This window comes from Diplotaxodon limnothrissa, linkage group LG4 (assembly GCF_057381915.1).
Source record: "Diplotaxodon limnothrissa isolate DT_005_m linkage group LG4, D_limnothrissa_male_GT1.1, whole genome shotgun sequence".
Taxonomy (NCBI): domain Eukaryota; kingdom Metazoa; phylum Chordata; class Actinopteri; order Cichliformes; family Cichlidae; genus Diplotaxodon; species Diplotaxodon limnothrissa.
The window spans coordinates 10,184,393-10,197,242 of NC_140599.1; the positions used below are offsets into that span (position 1 = coordinate 10,184,393).

The 12,850-nt window shown below is 41.6% G+C and overlaps 2 protein-coding genes across 3 annotated transcripts; one reads left to right on the forward strand and one right to left on the reverse strand.

The window, feature by feature from the left end:
- Positions 1 to 5,646: 5,646 nt before the first annotated feature.
- On the forward strand, positions 5,647 to 6,923 carry LOC146633293 (GTPase IMAP family member 7). Its single transcript, XM_085352127.1, has 2 exons — positions 5,647 to 5,695; positions 5,878 to 6,923. Exons 1-2 carry the CDS (start codon positions 5,662 to 5,664, stop codon positions 6,921 to 6,923), a joined length of 1,080 nt encoding a protein of 359 aa, XP_085208253.1. The 5' UTR covers positions 5,647 to 5,661.
- A 477-nt stretch (positions 6,924 to 7,400) lies between these two features.
- Positions 7,401 to 10,427, reverse strand: kdelr3 (KDEL endoplasmic reticulum protein retention receptor 3). Of its 2 annotated transcripts, XR_014906155.1 has the most exons (6): positions 10,067 to 10,427; positions 9,586 to 9,686; positions 9,079 to 9,237; positions 8,747 to 8,999; positions 8,222 to 8,326; positions 7,401 to 7,940 (listed from the first exon to the last, which is right to left on the reverse strand). XR_014906155.1 is itself a non-coding variant. In XM_085352128.1 (5 exons), the coding sequence occupies exons 1-5, from the start codon at positions 10,155 to 10,157 to the stop codon at positions 8,283 to 8,285; spliced, it is 648 nt and encodes a 215-aa protein (XP_085208254.1). In that variant the 5' UTR covers positions 10,158 to 10,427; the 3' UTR covers positions 7,401 to 8,282. The 2 variants fall into 2 exon arrangements, 1 of the variants encoding a protein (XP_085208254.1); XM_085352128.1 differs by having other exon boundaries at positions 7,401 to 8,326.
- Between the last annotated feature and the right edge of the window lie 2,423 nt (positions 10,428 to 12,850).

Genomic DNA, 12,850 nt, shown 5'->3' on the forward strand with positions numbered 1-12,850 from the left:
TGTCAGCTTAAACACCTGGATCCTTCAGACTTTAGTGTGAATTTACATGCAGAAAATCCAAATTTGACCCTGTGACTTAGACATTCTCCTTGTTTCCTGATCTTAAATCAGTGTTTTAAATGACAGGCAGATACAAGCTCATATCGCACACTTGTCACACCCAAGATAATGGAAAATACGGGAAATGAAAAGGAGGCTGTGTGGATTTTTTCCCTTTTTTTTTGCACATTTCTTTGGCTTTAGTTTATCTTTTCTAATATAGAGTCCATTTAACCTTGTTAGGTGGAAAAATTAAGCTATATTGTTGCTGTTATGACTTGAAAACCCATTATTCACTACAGCACAAAAACATCCACACTGCTGCTTGTCGGAGCTGTAAACAAACCCATTAAATTCCCACAATTCAGTCAAATGGAAGCATTTGCTTGGCAGATTAAGAAAAGCTGTCATACTTGCATGTGTAACTGAATAATTACGGCTGCGTTTGGTTTGGTTCGAAGCGGTTTCTCTGGTTTATTTACCACAGAGAGGCAAACTGAACGAGAGCGCTGAAAGCATATTAGAATGTAAGAACACAATAGGATATAATGGTCTTGCCTTTCAGCTCGGCGTCTTTCAATGAAAGTCAGTATATGGCCATTTTAATGAGACGCTTTTTCAAATTAAACTTCTTTGTGCGTTGCCACAGTTAATACTATTATGGAAGTGCAATATGTTAGGCATAAAATACAAATGCTTGAGTCGGTTAGCCAGCCTTGAGAGGCTGAATCAGCGTGCGACCTCATAAACGAGCTGTAGTAATGAATGTACTATTAATGAAATGACATCTAAACATCCCAAACATCCAGATAAATGAATTTAGAGGCCGTTTGTATCTCCTACATGTCCTCACTTCTAGGAGAAAATCAATGCCTGCATGTCTGATTTCAAAAGCCCCTGCACTCTCTGACAGCTGCTAATGCACTCCTGCTTGTTTGACATGTTATCTCACTCTGTACTTGTTAAGGCTGGAAATCCATCATAGTTTAATGCAATTTCAAATCACTCAGAATGACTTCAAGCGCCCATTTGATGCTGGAAGATGGTGCACTTACACAGATTGTTAATTAAACAAAGAGGAGCGCGGAGTTTGACTTGAGATAAGCAGCTTGGTATTTTAATCGCACCCCCATCCCTTTATGATAAAACGAAGGCGTAGAAACATCAGCTTTGAACGGTATTTGGTTTAACAATACAATCTAGTGGAGCGATCTGCTGAGAATGTCCCCCCACTGATGTGTCGAAATCATTCGTCTTAAAAGAGCAGATAAAGGACTACAGCAGCGTGATGTTCAAATTCTTATTAAGATAGAGCCGGCTCTGACAAACTTTGAATAGTTACAGGTGGGATCAAAGCAGAAGTTTTTTCCCCCTGTGTAATTTAGTGGGAAAGCATTTATGGTATTTAATGTGTATCAGAGGAAGCTTGGTCACCATACATCAGTTAGAGCACATCATTGATCTTGTGCTTTAAATGCTCAGTCTGTGTGTGAGGAGGTGAAAAGTGTTGGGATGGTGAAAAGTCATATCAGGTCGACCTGACCATACAGAGGGGAATCTGCCCCCTTTGGTAACTTGATACATTTTTAGATGGAAGAAGAGTGAACTGGTGTTTGCTCTGAAGATGATGGACCATAGATGGCTGTTTACTGACATCTAGTGGTCAAAATTATTAAAACTCTCTTCAATTTGTGGCTAATATGCGAGTTTTGGCATTCGATTCATGCTTTTCTGATGTTTACAACTGGCTGGAACATAGATGCAATGCAATAATGAATAATAAGAGAAATGTTAAGTAAAGTGAAAACAATCAAAACTATTTATCCTGTCACACTCAGATCTGCAGTTTGTTGTGTTTATCACAGCAGGGCTCACGGTAGTTACTGAAATATCTTTTGTTTCAATAAATAGCCCGCTCTTAATTTTAGTGTGCTTTAAAAATGATAACACTGGCATCAGTGTTGGTATTAACTACTGGTATTAGCTCATCTTAATGACTTGCTACTGTTTTGGTGTCATGTATTTACTGTGTAATCTGTGGCCTGCAGTTTAGGTTTCTCTTTAAGTGGCAAAAGACAAGGGAGGAAATTTTACACCACAGGGCTAACTCTGGCTTATTTAGTTATTTTCCTGTTTGTGAATAAGCACAGTCCATTTCAAATAAATCAAAATTAAATCAAAATGTTCAGAGTTTCAGATCTTTTCCAAAGCTCCATGTCCAAAAAGGTAGTTTAAAATGTAAATAAAAACAATGCAAAGATTTGCAACTTCCTGGCCCATATTTCACTCACAGTTAAACAGAGAAAACCTATTAAACACATATAAGTGTTTAAACTGAGCATTTTCAGAAAAAAGTGTGGCACTTTTGAATTTGGTGGCAGCAATACGTAGCAAAAAGTTGGGCAGAGGCAACAAAAGACTGGAAAATGAAGTCATAGTAAGAAACAGCTGGAGGAGCATTTCGCATCTAAGAGCACCTTTGGGGGGCAGAGGTTCGAATAATTTCAGAATAATGTTCCTCAGTGTAAAACTGTGAAAACTCTGAATGTTCTCATAATAACAGCACATAAAATAGAAAGTTTCAGAGAATCTGGAGAAAAATCTGCTCAAGGGACAAGGCTGAGAATCAGTAGAAGATCTCTGTGATCTTTGGACCCTCGGGCAGCACTGCATTAGAAACAGGGATGTTTCTGTCATGGAAATCACTGCATGAGCTCAGAGACGTGTCCAGAAGTCTGAAGTTCACAGAAGTCTGTGAACATAGTTCATCATGGCATCCACTAATGCAGGTTACTTTATTAAAAGAAGAAGCCATATGTGAACATGATTCAGAAACACTGTCTTCTTGGGGCCAAAGATCTAAAACAGACTGAGGCAAAGTGAAAAAAACTGTTCTGCAGTCAGAAAAAACAAAATTAAAATTTTTTTGGTGAACATGGACTACCACATCTGGACTGAAAAGAAAGGACCATCCTACTTGTCATCAGCACTCAGTTCAAAGCCTGCATCTCTGATTGTATCATGGTACATCAGCTTGCACATCTGTAAAAGCACCCTATGGTCCCATCCAGATGACATGTTTTGTTGGGAAGGCCTTGCATATGGACAATCCTAAACTACATACTGCATCTATTATAACATCTTTGTAAAAGAAGACTCGGGCGCTGAACATGCTGATGAAACAAAACATATGACAAAGAAGACCCAGGACTGTAGAACAGCTAGAATCACATATCAGACAAAAAGGGGGAAACAGCTGGTCTCCTCACTTTCCAGATGTTTACAGACTAGTGCTGAAATGCTACACGATAAGGAACATGGCCCTGTCCCAATTTTTTTGAGACATGTTGCTGCCACCAAACTCAAAATGAGCTAATATTTTTCTTAATATGGTTAATTCTCCCAGTTTTAACATTTTTCTTTAATGTTTCTATTATTAATAAAAATGTTTGGAGTCTGCCAAAAGTGTGACTTTGGTCTGGAGACTGGTGAGGATAACTTAAAACACCATTAGCCCTGAACTGAAGAACTAAAGGCTTTTTGTTAGTTTCGTTACGTTAGGATATTCTAATAATTGTTAATAGACGGAAATAGTATTTCTGTCTTTTTGGTGAAATTGACGTTGATGCGTTCATTATGTGAGGATTCACTGCCATCTAGTGGTCACAGTTTGAAACAACAGCGGGCGACCGTGGCTCAGGGGGTTGGGAAGCGTATCTGTAACCGGAAGGTCGCCGGTTCGATCCCTGGGCTCTCTGTCCTGGTCGTTGTGTCCTTGGGCAAGATACTTTACCCTACTTGCCTACTGGTGCTGGCCAGAGGGGCCGATGGCGCGAAATGGCAGCCTCGCTTCTGTCAGTCTGCCCCAGGGCAGCTGTGGCTACAACCGTAGCTTGCCTCCACCAGTGTATGAATGCGAGAGTGAATGAATAGTGGCATTGTAAAGCACTTTGGGTGCCTTGAAAAGCGCTATATAAATCCAATCCATTATTATTATTATTATTAAATTTGTATCAAAAGATCGAATTATTATTTCTCACTCGTGTTGGCCATTGTATTATCACAGAGCTCCGTTAATAACACTTTTCTGCAGTTTTCACTGCAAGCTAACACGTATCCCTCGTGTTATCATTTTTTGTGGGTTTGGTTACACTGTGCGTCAGGGTGGCAGTGTGCAATAGTGATGGGATTTCCGGCTCTTTTTAGAGATCCGGCTCTTTCGGTTCGGCTCACTAAAAAGAGCCGGCTCTTTCGGCTCCGAACCGGCTCTTCAGGTTGTTTTGTTGCTTTAATTAATTTATTATTAACAATAATATAAAATTATGCACAAAAGGAATTACTAACGTAAAAACAAGTGGTTTTATTTATATATGTTTATATATAAATATATGCGGTGGCCCCTAGAGACAAAACACGTACAAACTCCAAAACACATTTCTAGCATGAACTGAACTTCCAAAGCAGAGCTACTAGATCACTTAAATTACACAATTGAAAGCATGTGTGTATTGTTTGTGTATTTATACACAGGCACTCATATATATATTCAAATAATTTTAAAAAAAGTTCATTTACCTGTTACTACCACACACCAAATCCGGTCGTTGGTACTTGCTGGCTTGTGTAGCCACACGATAACAAAGGATCAACACTGCGCCCAGCATCCTGGAGCACTTCTGTTGTCTTTTGTACGTGTTTTGAGTTTTTATGTGCTTCTGAGTTTTTACGTGCTTCGGAGTTTGTACGTGTTTTTACGTGTTTTGGAGTTTTTACGTGTTTTGGAGTTTGTACGTGTTTTTACGTGTTTTGGAGTTTGTACATGCTTCAGAGTTCGTACGTGATTTGAAGTTTGTATGTGCTTTGTCTCTAGGGGCCACCGTAAATATACTTTTATTTATTCACTCCACATAAAATGTAATAAATAAATCATATAATACAAAAATCAACTATTCACATTTCAAGTTTTAACTATTTAAATTTTCAGCTTTTTCCTTTCACAAATTTAAAGTGAAAAGAACACAAAACACTGCAAACCACAACACAATTAAATATAAATTATAATATGAAAACTAAAAGAACATGCATATTCTCTGTCATATGGACCTGCATGAATAAACTTTCTCAATCCTTTATCATCTGCAACCGAAAATAGTTGTGGATGATTACTATACCTTTCTAATGTTGTTGTCCCTGCCTCTCTTTCTCTCTCTCTGGCTCTGTTCCTGTGCTACTGAGTGTAACTACCGCCCCTCCCCCCTCTGCCCAGCGTAAAGCACAAGGCTCGCGTGCAGAGTGAAGCGGAAAAAAAGTGCGAGAGAGAGGCTGAGAGAAAGAAAGAAAAAAAAAAAACCCACGTGACGGCTCGCGATAAGGAGCCGGCTCGCGTCGTTCACGTCAAAGAGTCGGCTCTAAGAGCCATTTCGTTCGCGAACGACCCATCACTAGTGTGCAAGCAGCGCCTCTCTGCTCCACCACAGATTGCAGCTGCATTGAAGCACTCTGCGGTCAAATGATCTAGAAATACGAGCGTATCTCAGAAACAGCCAGTCTCTGTCTCTCTCCAGGATTTCAGCTATTTTTAAAAAAACATTTTGAAGGCTTCACTACAGTTTCTCCATCAGAATGTCGTCATCTGAAAGTGCTGCGTCACATGAAGGTATGCCCATTACACTTGTGTTGCATTACTTTGGATTAGCAAGCTGTGAACGATCAAATCACTTACCCTTTGAAATGTAAATGTGCCTACATGATTTAATATTATATATGTTGCCTGGATGTGCATGCATTATATTAATGTCAAAGGTAATTATGACACACACATGACTCTCTGTTTGGCAGTCAGTGAAGCATCAGCCCCCACATCAGAGGCTGAATCTCTGAGGATCGTTCTGCTGGGCCGGACCGGGACAGGCAGAAGCTCCTCTGGCAACACCATCCTGGGAAGGTCTGCGTTCCTGGTGGACGTGTCCCCCTGTTCTGTAACCGCACGATGCAAGAAACAGAGCGGGATAGTGGGAAGGCGGAGTATCTCCGTCATTGACACTCCCGGGCTCTTCCACACACACCTGTCTTCTCAGGAGGTTATGGCAGAGGTGGGACAGTGTGTTGGTTTCTCTTCTCCGGGACCCCACGCCTTCTTGGTGACACTGCAGCTCGGCAGGTTCACCCATGAGGAGAGGGAGGCCTTTGAGTGGATCAAAGCTAGATTAGGGCCTGGAGTAATGAGGTTTACGATGGTGCTGTTCACCTGTGGTGACCAGCTGAAGGGGAAACGCATCGAGGACTTTCTAGAGGAGAGCCAGGAGCTGTCTGAGTTTGTCAGCAGCTGCTATGGAGGATATCACGTCTTTGATAACAGCAGGCAGGAGGAAACAGATGAATGTTCACATCAAGTCATGCAACTTTTGGAGAAGGTGGACCAAATTGTGGCTAAGAATGGAGGCGGTTGCTACAGCGATGAGATGCTGAAGGAGGCTGAAGGTGCCATAAGGGAGGCACATGAGAGGATTCTGGGTGAAGCTGGGCACGTGGTGGAGTCTATTCAGACAGAGGCTGAGGTCACAGAGGGGCGGCTGCCAAGATTGGAAAAGAAGTGGGAGGATGAGGAGAGGAGAAGGGAGGAAGAGGAGGCCCGGAAGAGAGCGGAGAGGCTTTTCTGGTGCGAGCTGGTGACCGCCCTGGGGAAAGGTGCTGCGGAGGGGGCAGGGATCATGGGAAAGGACAAGGGGAAAGGGAAAGCTGTGAAGAAGGCGAAGGTGGTGGAGAAAGTGGCAGCTCTGGCTGCGTCTCCGCTCTCTGTCAGGTCGGCTGCGAAAGCAGTGGGAGGGGCCGTGAGAGAAGGAAGCAAGGTGCTATACAAACACAGAAAAACTTTACTGCGCTGAAAGGTAAATCAAAGAGACAGGACACAACGAAACCCACGTGGTGAGGACAAGTCACTTGATGTAAGGCCAGCTGGACTTCTTTAGGTTTTGAAGACGTTTCGCTTCTCATCCAAGATGTTTCTCTAGAGAAGGGGTCAAATCCCTACCAGTGGTTTATAGCCCGAGACCATCCACCAGGTGCTCTAGGGATGAAAAAGCCTCCTGGATGAGAGGCGAAGCATCTTCAAAGACCTAAAAAAGCCAAGCTGCCATTTTCTCAAGCTCCACCATGACCTGGATGAATGAGAACCTACAGATGCATCACTTAACTATGATTGTGTTTCCATTGTTCAACACCACAAGCGCACCACACACGCACTCTTAGACTATACTGTGAAATACGAACTCACAGCACAATAAAGTCACAAAAAAAAAAAAGTCCAGTTCATCTTATTATGACTTCACACATTTGTATTTGTCAAAAATAGGTTAGTTCGCTACACAGATACAATACATTAAAAAACAATTTTCCCATCATTTCCACCCCCGACACAATGGCGTGATTTGGTTAAGGTAACAACACAGGAAGATTTAAAAATAAGAAGAACTGTTTAAAACATTGCAGCAGTTACCTTATCCGTCTTTGGCTTCATATAACAAGTGACAACATATTTTAGCCCTTTATTCTCTTCTGTACAAATGCACTGACACACAAAAGATGACGAAGGGATTCATCAGTTTGCAGCTGGCAGTGAGGAAAGGAAATGGTTTGCATACAACGCAGTGACCTATTCAGGGAGTGTCTAACAGCACAGAGTGAAAAAGGACAACACGCCGTAAAAAGATCGGGGAGCACAAATGTACAAACACTACCATATTTTTAAAGACTATGTGAAATGTGAAGGATTTATACTGAAAGAGAACTACGTGTAGTCCACCTGAGTGCTGTACAAAAAACATTGCAGCTACATTTTTGTGCTCAAAATACTCTTGATTGTTCAGGATGTAAATGTAAGCACCTCCAGAGTCACAGTCACCCTCAGCTTCCAAAGAAAAACAAAAAACAAAAAACCCACAAGCGTGCACAAATACTGTTTCTGTACTGCTGTTGCTCACTTGCCTGGTGCATATTAGGGACACACTTCCAGTGTCGCACCTGCATCTTATGGACTAATAAAACAACCATGTAAACTCCTGCAAATGTACAGACTTAAACCCAAAGAACCGATCAGACAAAAAAAGAAGAAAGAAAAAAATGGTCTAAACTACAATCACAGACCAGTTATATCATTAAGTACAAATACAGCTGAAGGATCTACTCTCAGATGCCGATACGTGGCAGGCACAGAAGGGTGGAGGGCTGTGGTGGAGGGGTCCGTTTTAAACCGGCATCGGCAGGGTCATCTTTCCTCTTCCCCGAAGCACTGAAGGAAGACGGACGAGAAAGAAAAAAGTGAGAACACAGCGAGGGTGAGGGAGTGTTTTTTAGCTTCCCCCACTCCTTTGTTTAGCAGGTGAGCAAACACTTTAGAGCAACCTACAGCAGCTGGCATTAAGGATACATATCCTCCCTCGACAGGTAAACAATCTGAGCAGAAGCTCTCTTTCAGTCACAGAGCATAGCTGTGTGCTAGATTTCATTGCAAATTACTTCTGCATGCTGTTTTATATCATCAGAACAGAAAGTGCAGTAAAACAGGCAAGGCCGATAACCCTAATAATAACGCTGCAAATATCGGATGATTACTCAAACATAATTCTGGCGTGGCATCCTGCCAACGTAAATGGATCACACCTAGACTCGGCCCTGTAGCGTAGCAGCGAATGATCGTGTTCTTACTCACCTTTTGTGACGTAGAGGTAGAAGAAATCGCAGTAGAAGATGGTCTGCACGACGCCGGACACCACCGCGATCTGGTCGAAGAAGCCCTCTGTGTGATAGCGCCACACCCAGTTGGCGATGTAGAGGGCTCTGTAAAGGCCGAGGAAGAACAGGTAGTGGGTGGTGATGGACTCCGCCTCGCCGGTCTTGGTGATCATGAAGAGCTGTGGCATTATGGCCACTGCTTCCAGAAAGATGGAGAAGGTCCACAGGATCTGGAGGCAAAGGGGTGCGTGTTAATTTTAAAGCTGTTTTTAATTGAGGGAGCTCTACATTTCTGACAGACACCTTTACCTCCATTGGGGTGAAAGCATAGTTCTCCAGGAAGGACAGCCCGGTGACTGGGACCAGCAGGAACTCCACGCGGAAAGTGTCGTTCTCAGAGTCGTACGTGTTCCTGAAGCGCATGTAGATCAAGTACACCGTAGCATAGGACAAAGCCAGGAACACCACCTGAGGGCGGAGCCAAACACTGATCAGGAAAAGTGAACTTAATTGAAGACACTGTGAAACACTACAAGATGCTTTTGCTTATTTTGCTAACATCCCTGCTTTGTGTTTATTATATATATATATATATATATATATATATATATATATATATATATATATATATATATATATATATATATATATATATATATATATGTGTGTGTGTGTGTGTGTGTGTTAGTGAACACACAGAGATCACAGCTGGTACAAGAAATGAATGACTCTAACTTATGGCGGTCATTCAGCTCAAAGGTAATCTGACAGGGAAATGTGTGTGTGACTGTGTGTGGGTGTGACCTACAAACTTACCTTCATGACCGTGTTGTAAGCAGAAATGTAGACCGTGAACAGGTCGAGATACCTGGTGGTGAAGACAATCGCAAACAGCACCTGAGACTTCCCAGAGATGCCTGTAATGGAAATAAAATGAGAGAAATTAAAAGTGAGAGGATGAAACAGAGAAGTTAAACGTTTCCTTTTTTTCCTTCTTTCTTCTGCAACTCAGCTGTGCAGCTCTCTCACTTTAAACAAAGCTGTATGATTGGTCGAGCAGGCTGCTCTTAACTTTGTTATCATTGCCACGTAGCTTCCACTGGCGCAGGACAATCAGCGCCATGCAAATGCCATCCTTAATGCACACAGCAGATAAGAGAAGTTTCATTGTGTCACAGCTGTTTTTGTGCACCACAGCCACACGCATACGTCTTTAGCGCGGATGAAAAATCATAACAGCCCAAATGCACTGATATGATCGCACAGCACCCACACTGTGTTGCTAGTGTCAACCTACCAGCACACGACTTGGACCTCCATATCTTCAGCAACAGGATGATGATAGCCACCAAGTGTGACACGTCACCCGCCAGACGGAAGATATTCATGGTGTTTATGCTCCAGCAAAAAACCTTAATGCAACTCCTCACGGGCCTTGCACGTCCTCAGGAGGCAGTCGCTGCTCATAAAACGCCAAAGGGGTGCTGTGCTGGCGTGGGCAGAGAGGCGACAAGCTGCGCGGTCACGGTCGGACGGCTCACTCTCTGTGCGCGTGACGCTAGACACAGACTCCGTGGATTCCGCTTACAGATCCGTGTGTGCCGTGGACAGACAGGAAAACCGCTTCCGAGGAGGTGACGTGGCTGATAGCTCAGCTCTTCGCCGTCATAGATTCATTACAGAGCTAAATATATATGTTTCCGGCTTACGACTTTCAAAGTAAAACCTTGTGCTGGTTAAAGCGCATGCTCGTTGAGAGTTTAGCCCAATGACTGTAGAAAACACTCTTTAGTACATTTACTGATTTTTTTTCTTTTCAATACTAAGTTCAACACACTGACTTCTGACTTCTGGGTGATTATTAGCTCTTTCACTATCCATAACTATTTTTATTTTGAAGGTTGTTCCCGGTAATGACCGACTTTCTATGGCGAACTTGATGGAAGACATCCTGCAATGCACTGATTTCACAGCAGATGGCGACAAACTACTTATCTACCTATCTATATGGTGTTTCGTTATTGGAAATGGTCCCTCGAGAGCAGGAGTGTCAGACACTGGTGCCCAGCTTTGGAAAATGTGAAGGAGGGCAAATTTGGGACTTACTGTCTGTTATTAACTGTTACAGCTTTTCCTACAGAATAACCTCCTTCATGGTCATTCATACTAAAACACAGTAATTAATTAAGTAATACATAAACAATTATATGAAAAAGTACAGGTTTTTTTTTTCATTATCTACTGTACAACTTTCCGGAGATTTGTTTTTTGTTTTTTGTTCTTTTGGGCAGTGAGTTCGGCAGCATTTCTTTATCGCTGGGAAAAACTGAGATGCATTGTTAAAATTTATTTCTTATATTAGGATATCTCATGGATTGGTTAAACTTATTTACACTTGCAGGAAAGGGAGTTTCGCTGATCTGGCCCACTTAAGATCAAACCGGGCTGTATGTAGCCCATTGTAAAATCATTCTGATATTCCTGCTCTAAAGCATAGGTGGGGAATTAAAATTACCAGATGAGAAACTGGCACTGTTGTGGAGGGCTGCTCCAACAAACTAAACTCAGTTTAGTTGCTCAGGACTAATTTTGTCTCTTTATAAAGTGCTGCTGGTAAGAATAGATGCTCCAATTAGGCCATAATTGTGTTTCCTTGGGGAAAATTAATGAGCCACGCCTTCTCTATAGGATAATTAAATGTATTTAATGGTGTTATTTAAAATGGTTTTCCTTTTAATTTGTTTGAATGAATCTCCTGGTTGTCTGAAATGTGTTTTCCAAACAAACTGCATTATTTTGCTTGTTGTCTTTTATTAACTTCACCAGTGGATCTATAATAATAAATCATATGACTTACCCATTTAAAAGCTAGTGTACAAATACATGCATTGGACAGATGGATTCACATTAGACAATATTTATTACATATTCTGAGAAGTTTATGGTCAACTCCATGATTCCAGGGCACCCAGATGCTACGAATGAAAAACAAGCCCATATGAACATCCCTCTATCACCACCACCACCACTACCACGGTGTTTGATGGTTTGAGGGGGTCTGTGCTGATATTAATTAAACATGGTGCTGTTCATTGTGGGAAAACATCTCCAATTCGGTGTTGTCTGTCCTAAAGACATTGTTCTAGAAGTCTCATGGCTTATTTAAATGTTGCTGTGCAAACCTGAGCTGTACTGACATGTTCTTTTTAGTGAGAAGAAGCTTTCTCCTTGCAGCAAGTTTTTTAGTGTTTTGCATCGTGATGAACTTTAACATTTAACATGCTAACTGAGGGCTGTGGAGTTTGTGGTGCTCGTGGGTTTCTGCAGCATCTCTGAACCTTGTATTGTCTGACTTTGTGTTGAATGTCCACTCCTGCAAAGATAGTTGCATAGTTGCAAGTTAACACACCTGAATGCTCAGCAAACTCCCAAAACCTCTGCTTTTGTAGAGGTACTCCCACTTTTGGATGATCAGTGAATCAAGTGGATTTGATTAGCACCTCCTGGCTGCTGCTTAACCTCTTAATTCCTATAGAAGCAGCAAGTGTACACTTAGTTTTTCACCTACTTTTTTTCACCTAGTCCTGTGAAAGCTTTTGTTTTCACATGACTGTACCACTGATATCACAAAAACCCCATAAAAGCTTTCAATAAAACTCAAGATGAAAAAAAAAGATTACTAAACTATTATATGATATTTTTTAACAATAAAAAAATGAGTGAGCAAATGTACCCTGCAAAAAATAGCTCTGATTCCCACTTCTGTTTCACAGTTGGCAAGAAATAATTTGGAAACATGAAAAATTTATTTTTCGGTCTTCTAGAGTTGCACTGTGTTTTTCTCTTTGTGTTTTCTAAAGAAATTCAGATACAAAAGAAAAAGGCTAATGCCTCATAACTAAATGTCAGCTCAGTTTGGCACACAATGGAACACAAAACAAATAATTACCAACTTATGAAACGCTGAAATGTGTAAAGCACTTCAGGGCTGTTTAAGTCTGTGCCAACGGTGTTCATCCTTTTGCAGATGAGGAGTCTGTCTGCTTCAGAACTGTATATGTCTCATGAACATGAAGTGAAG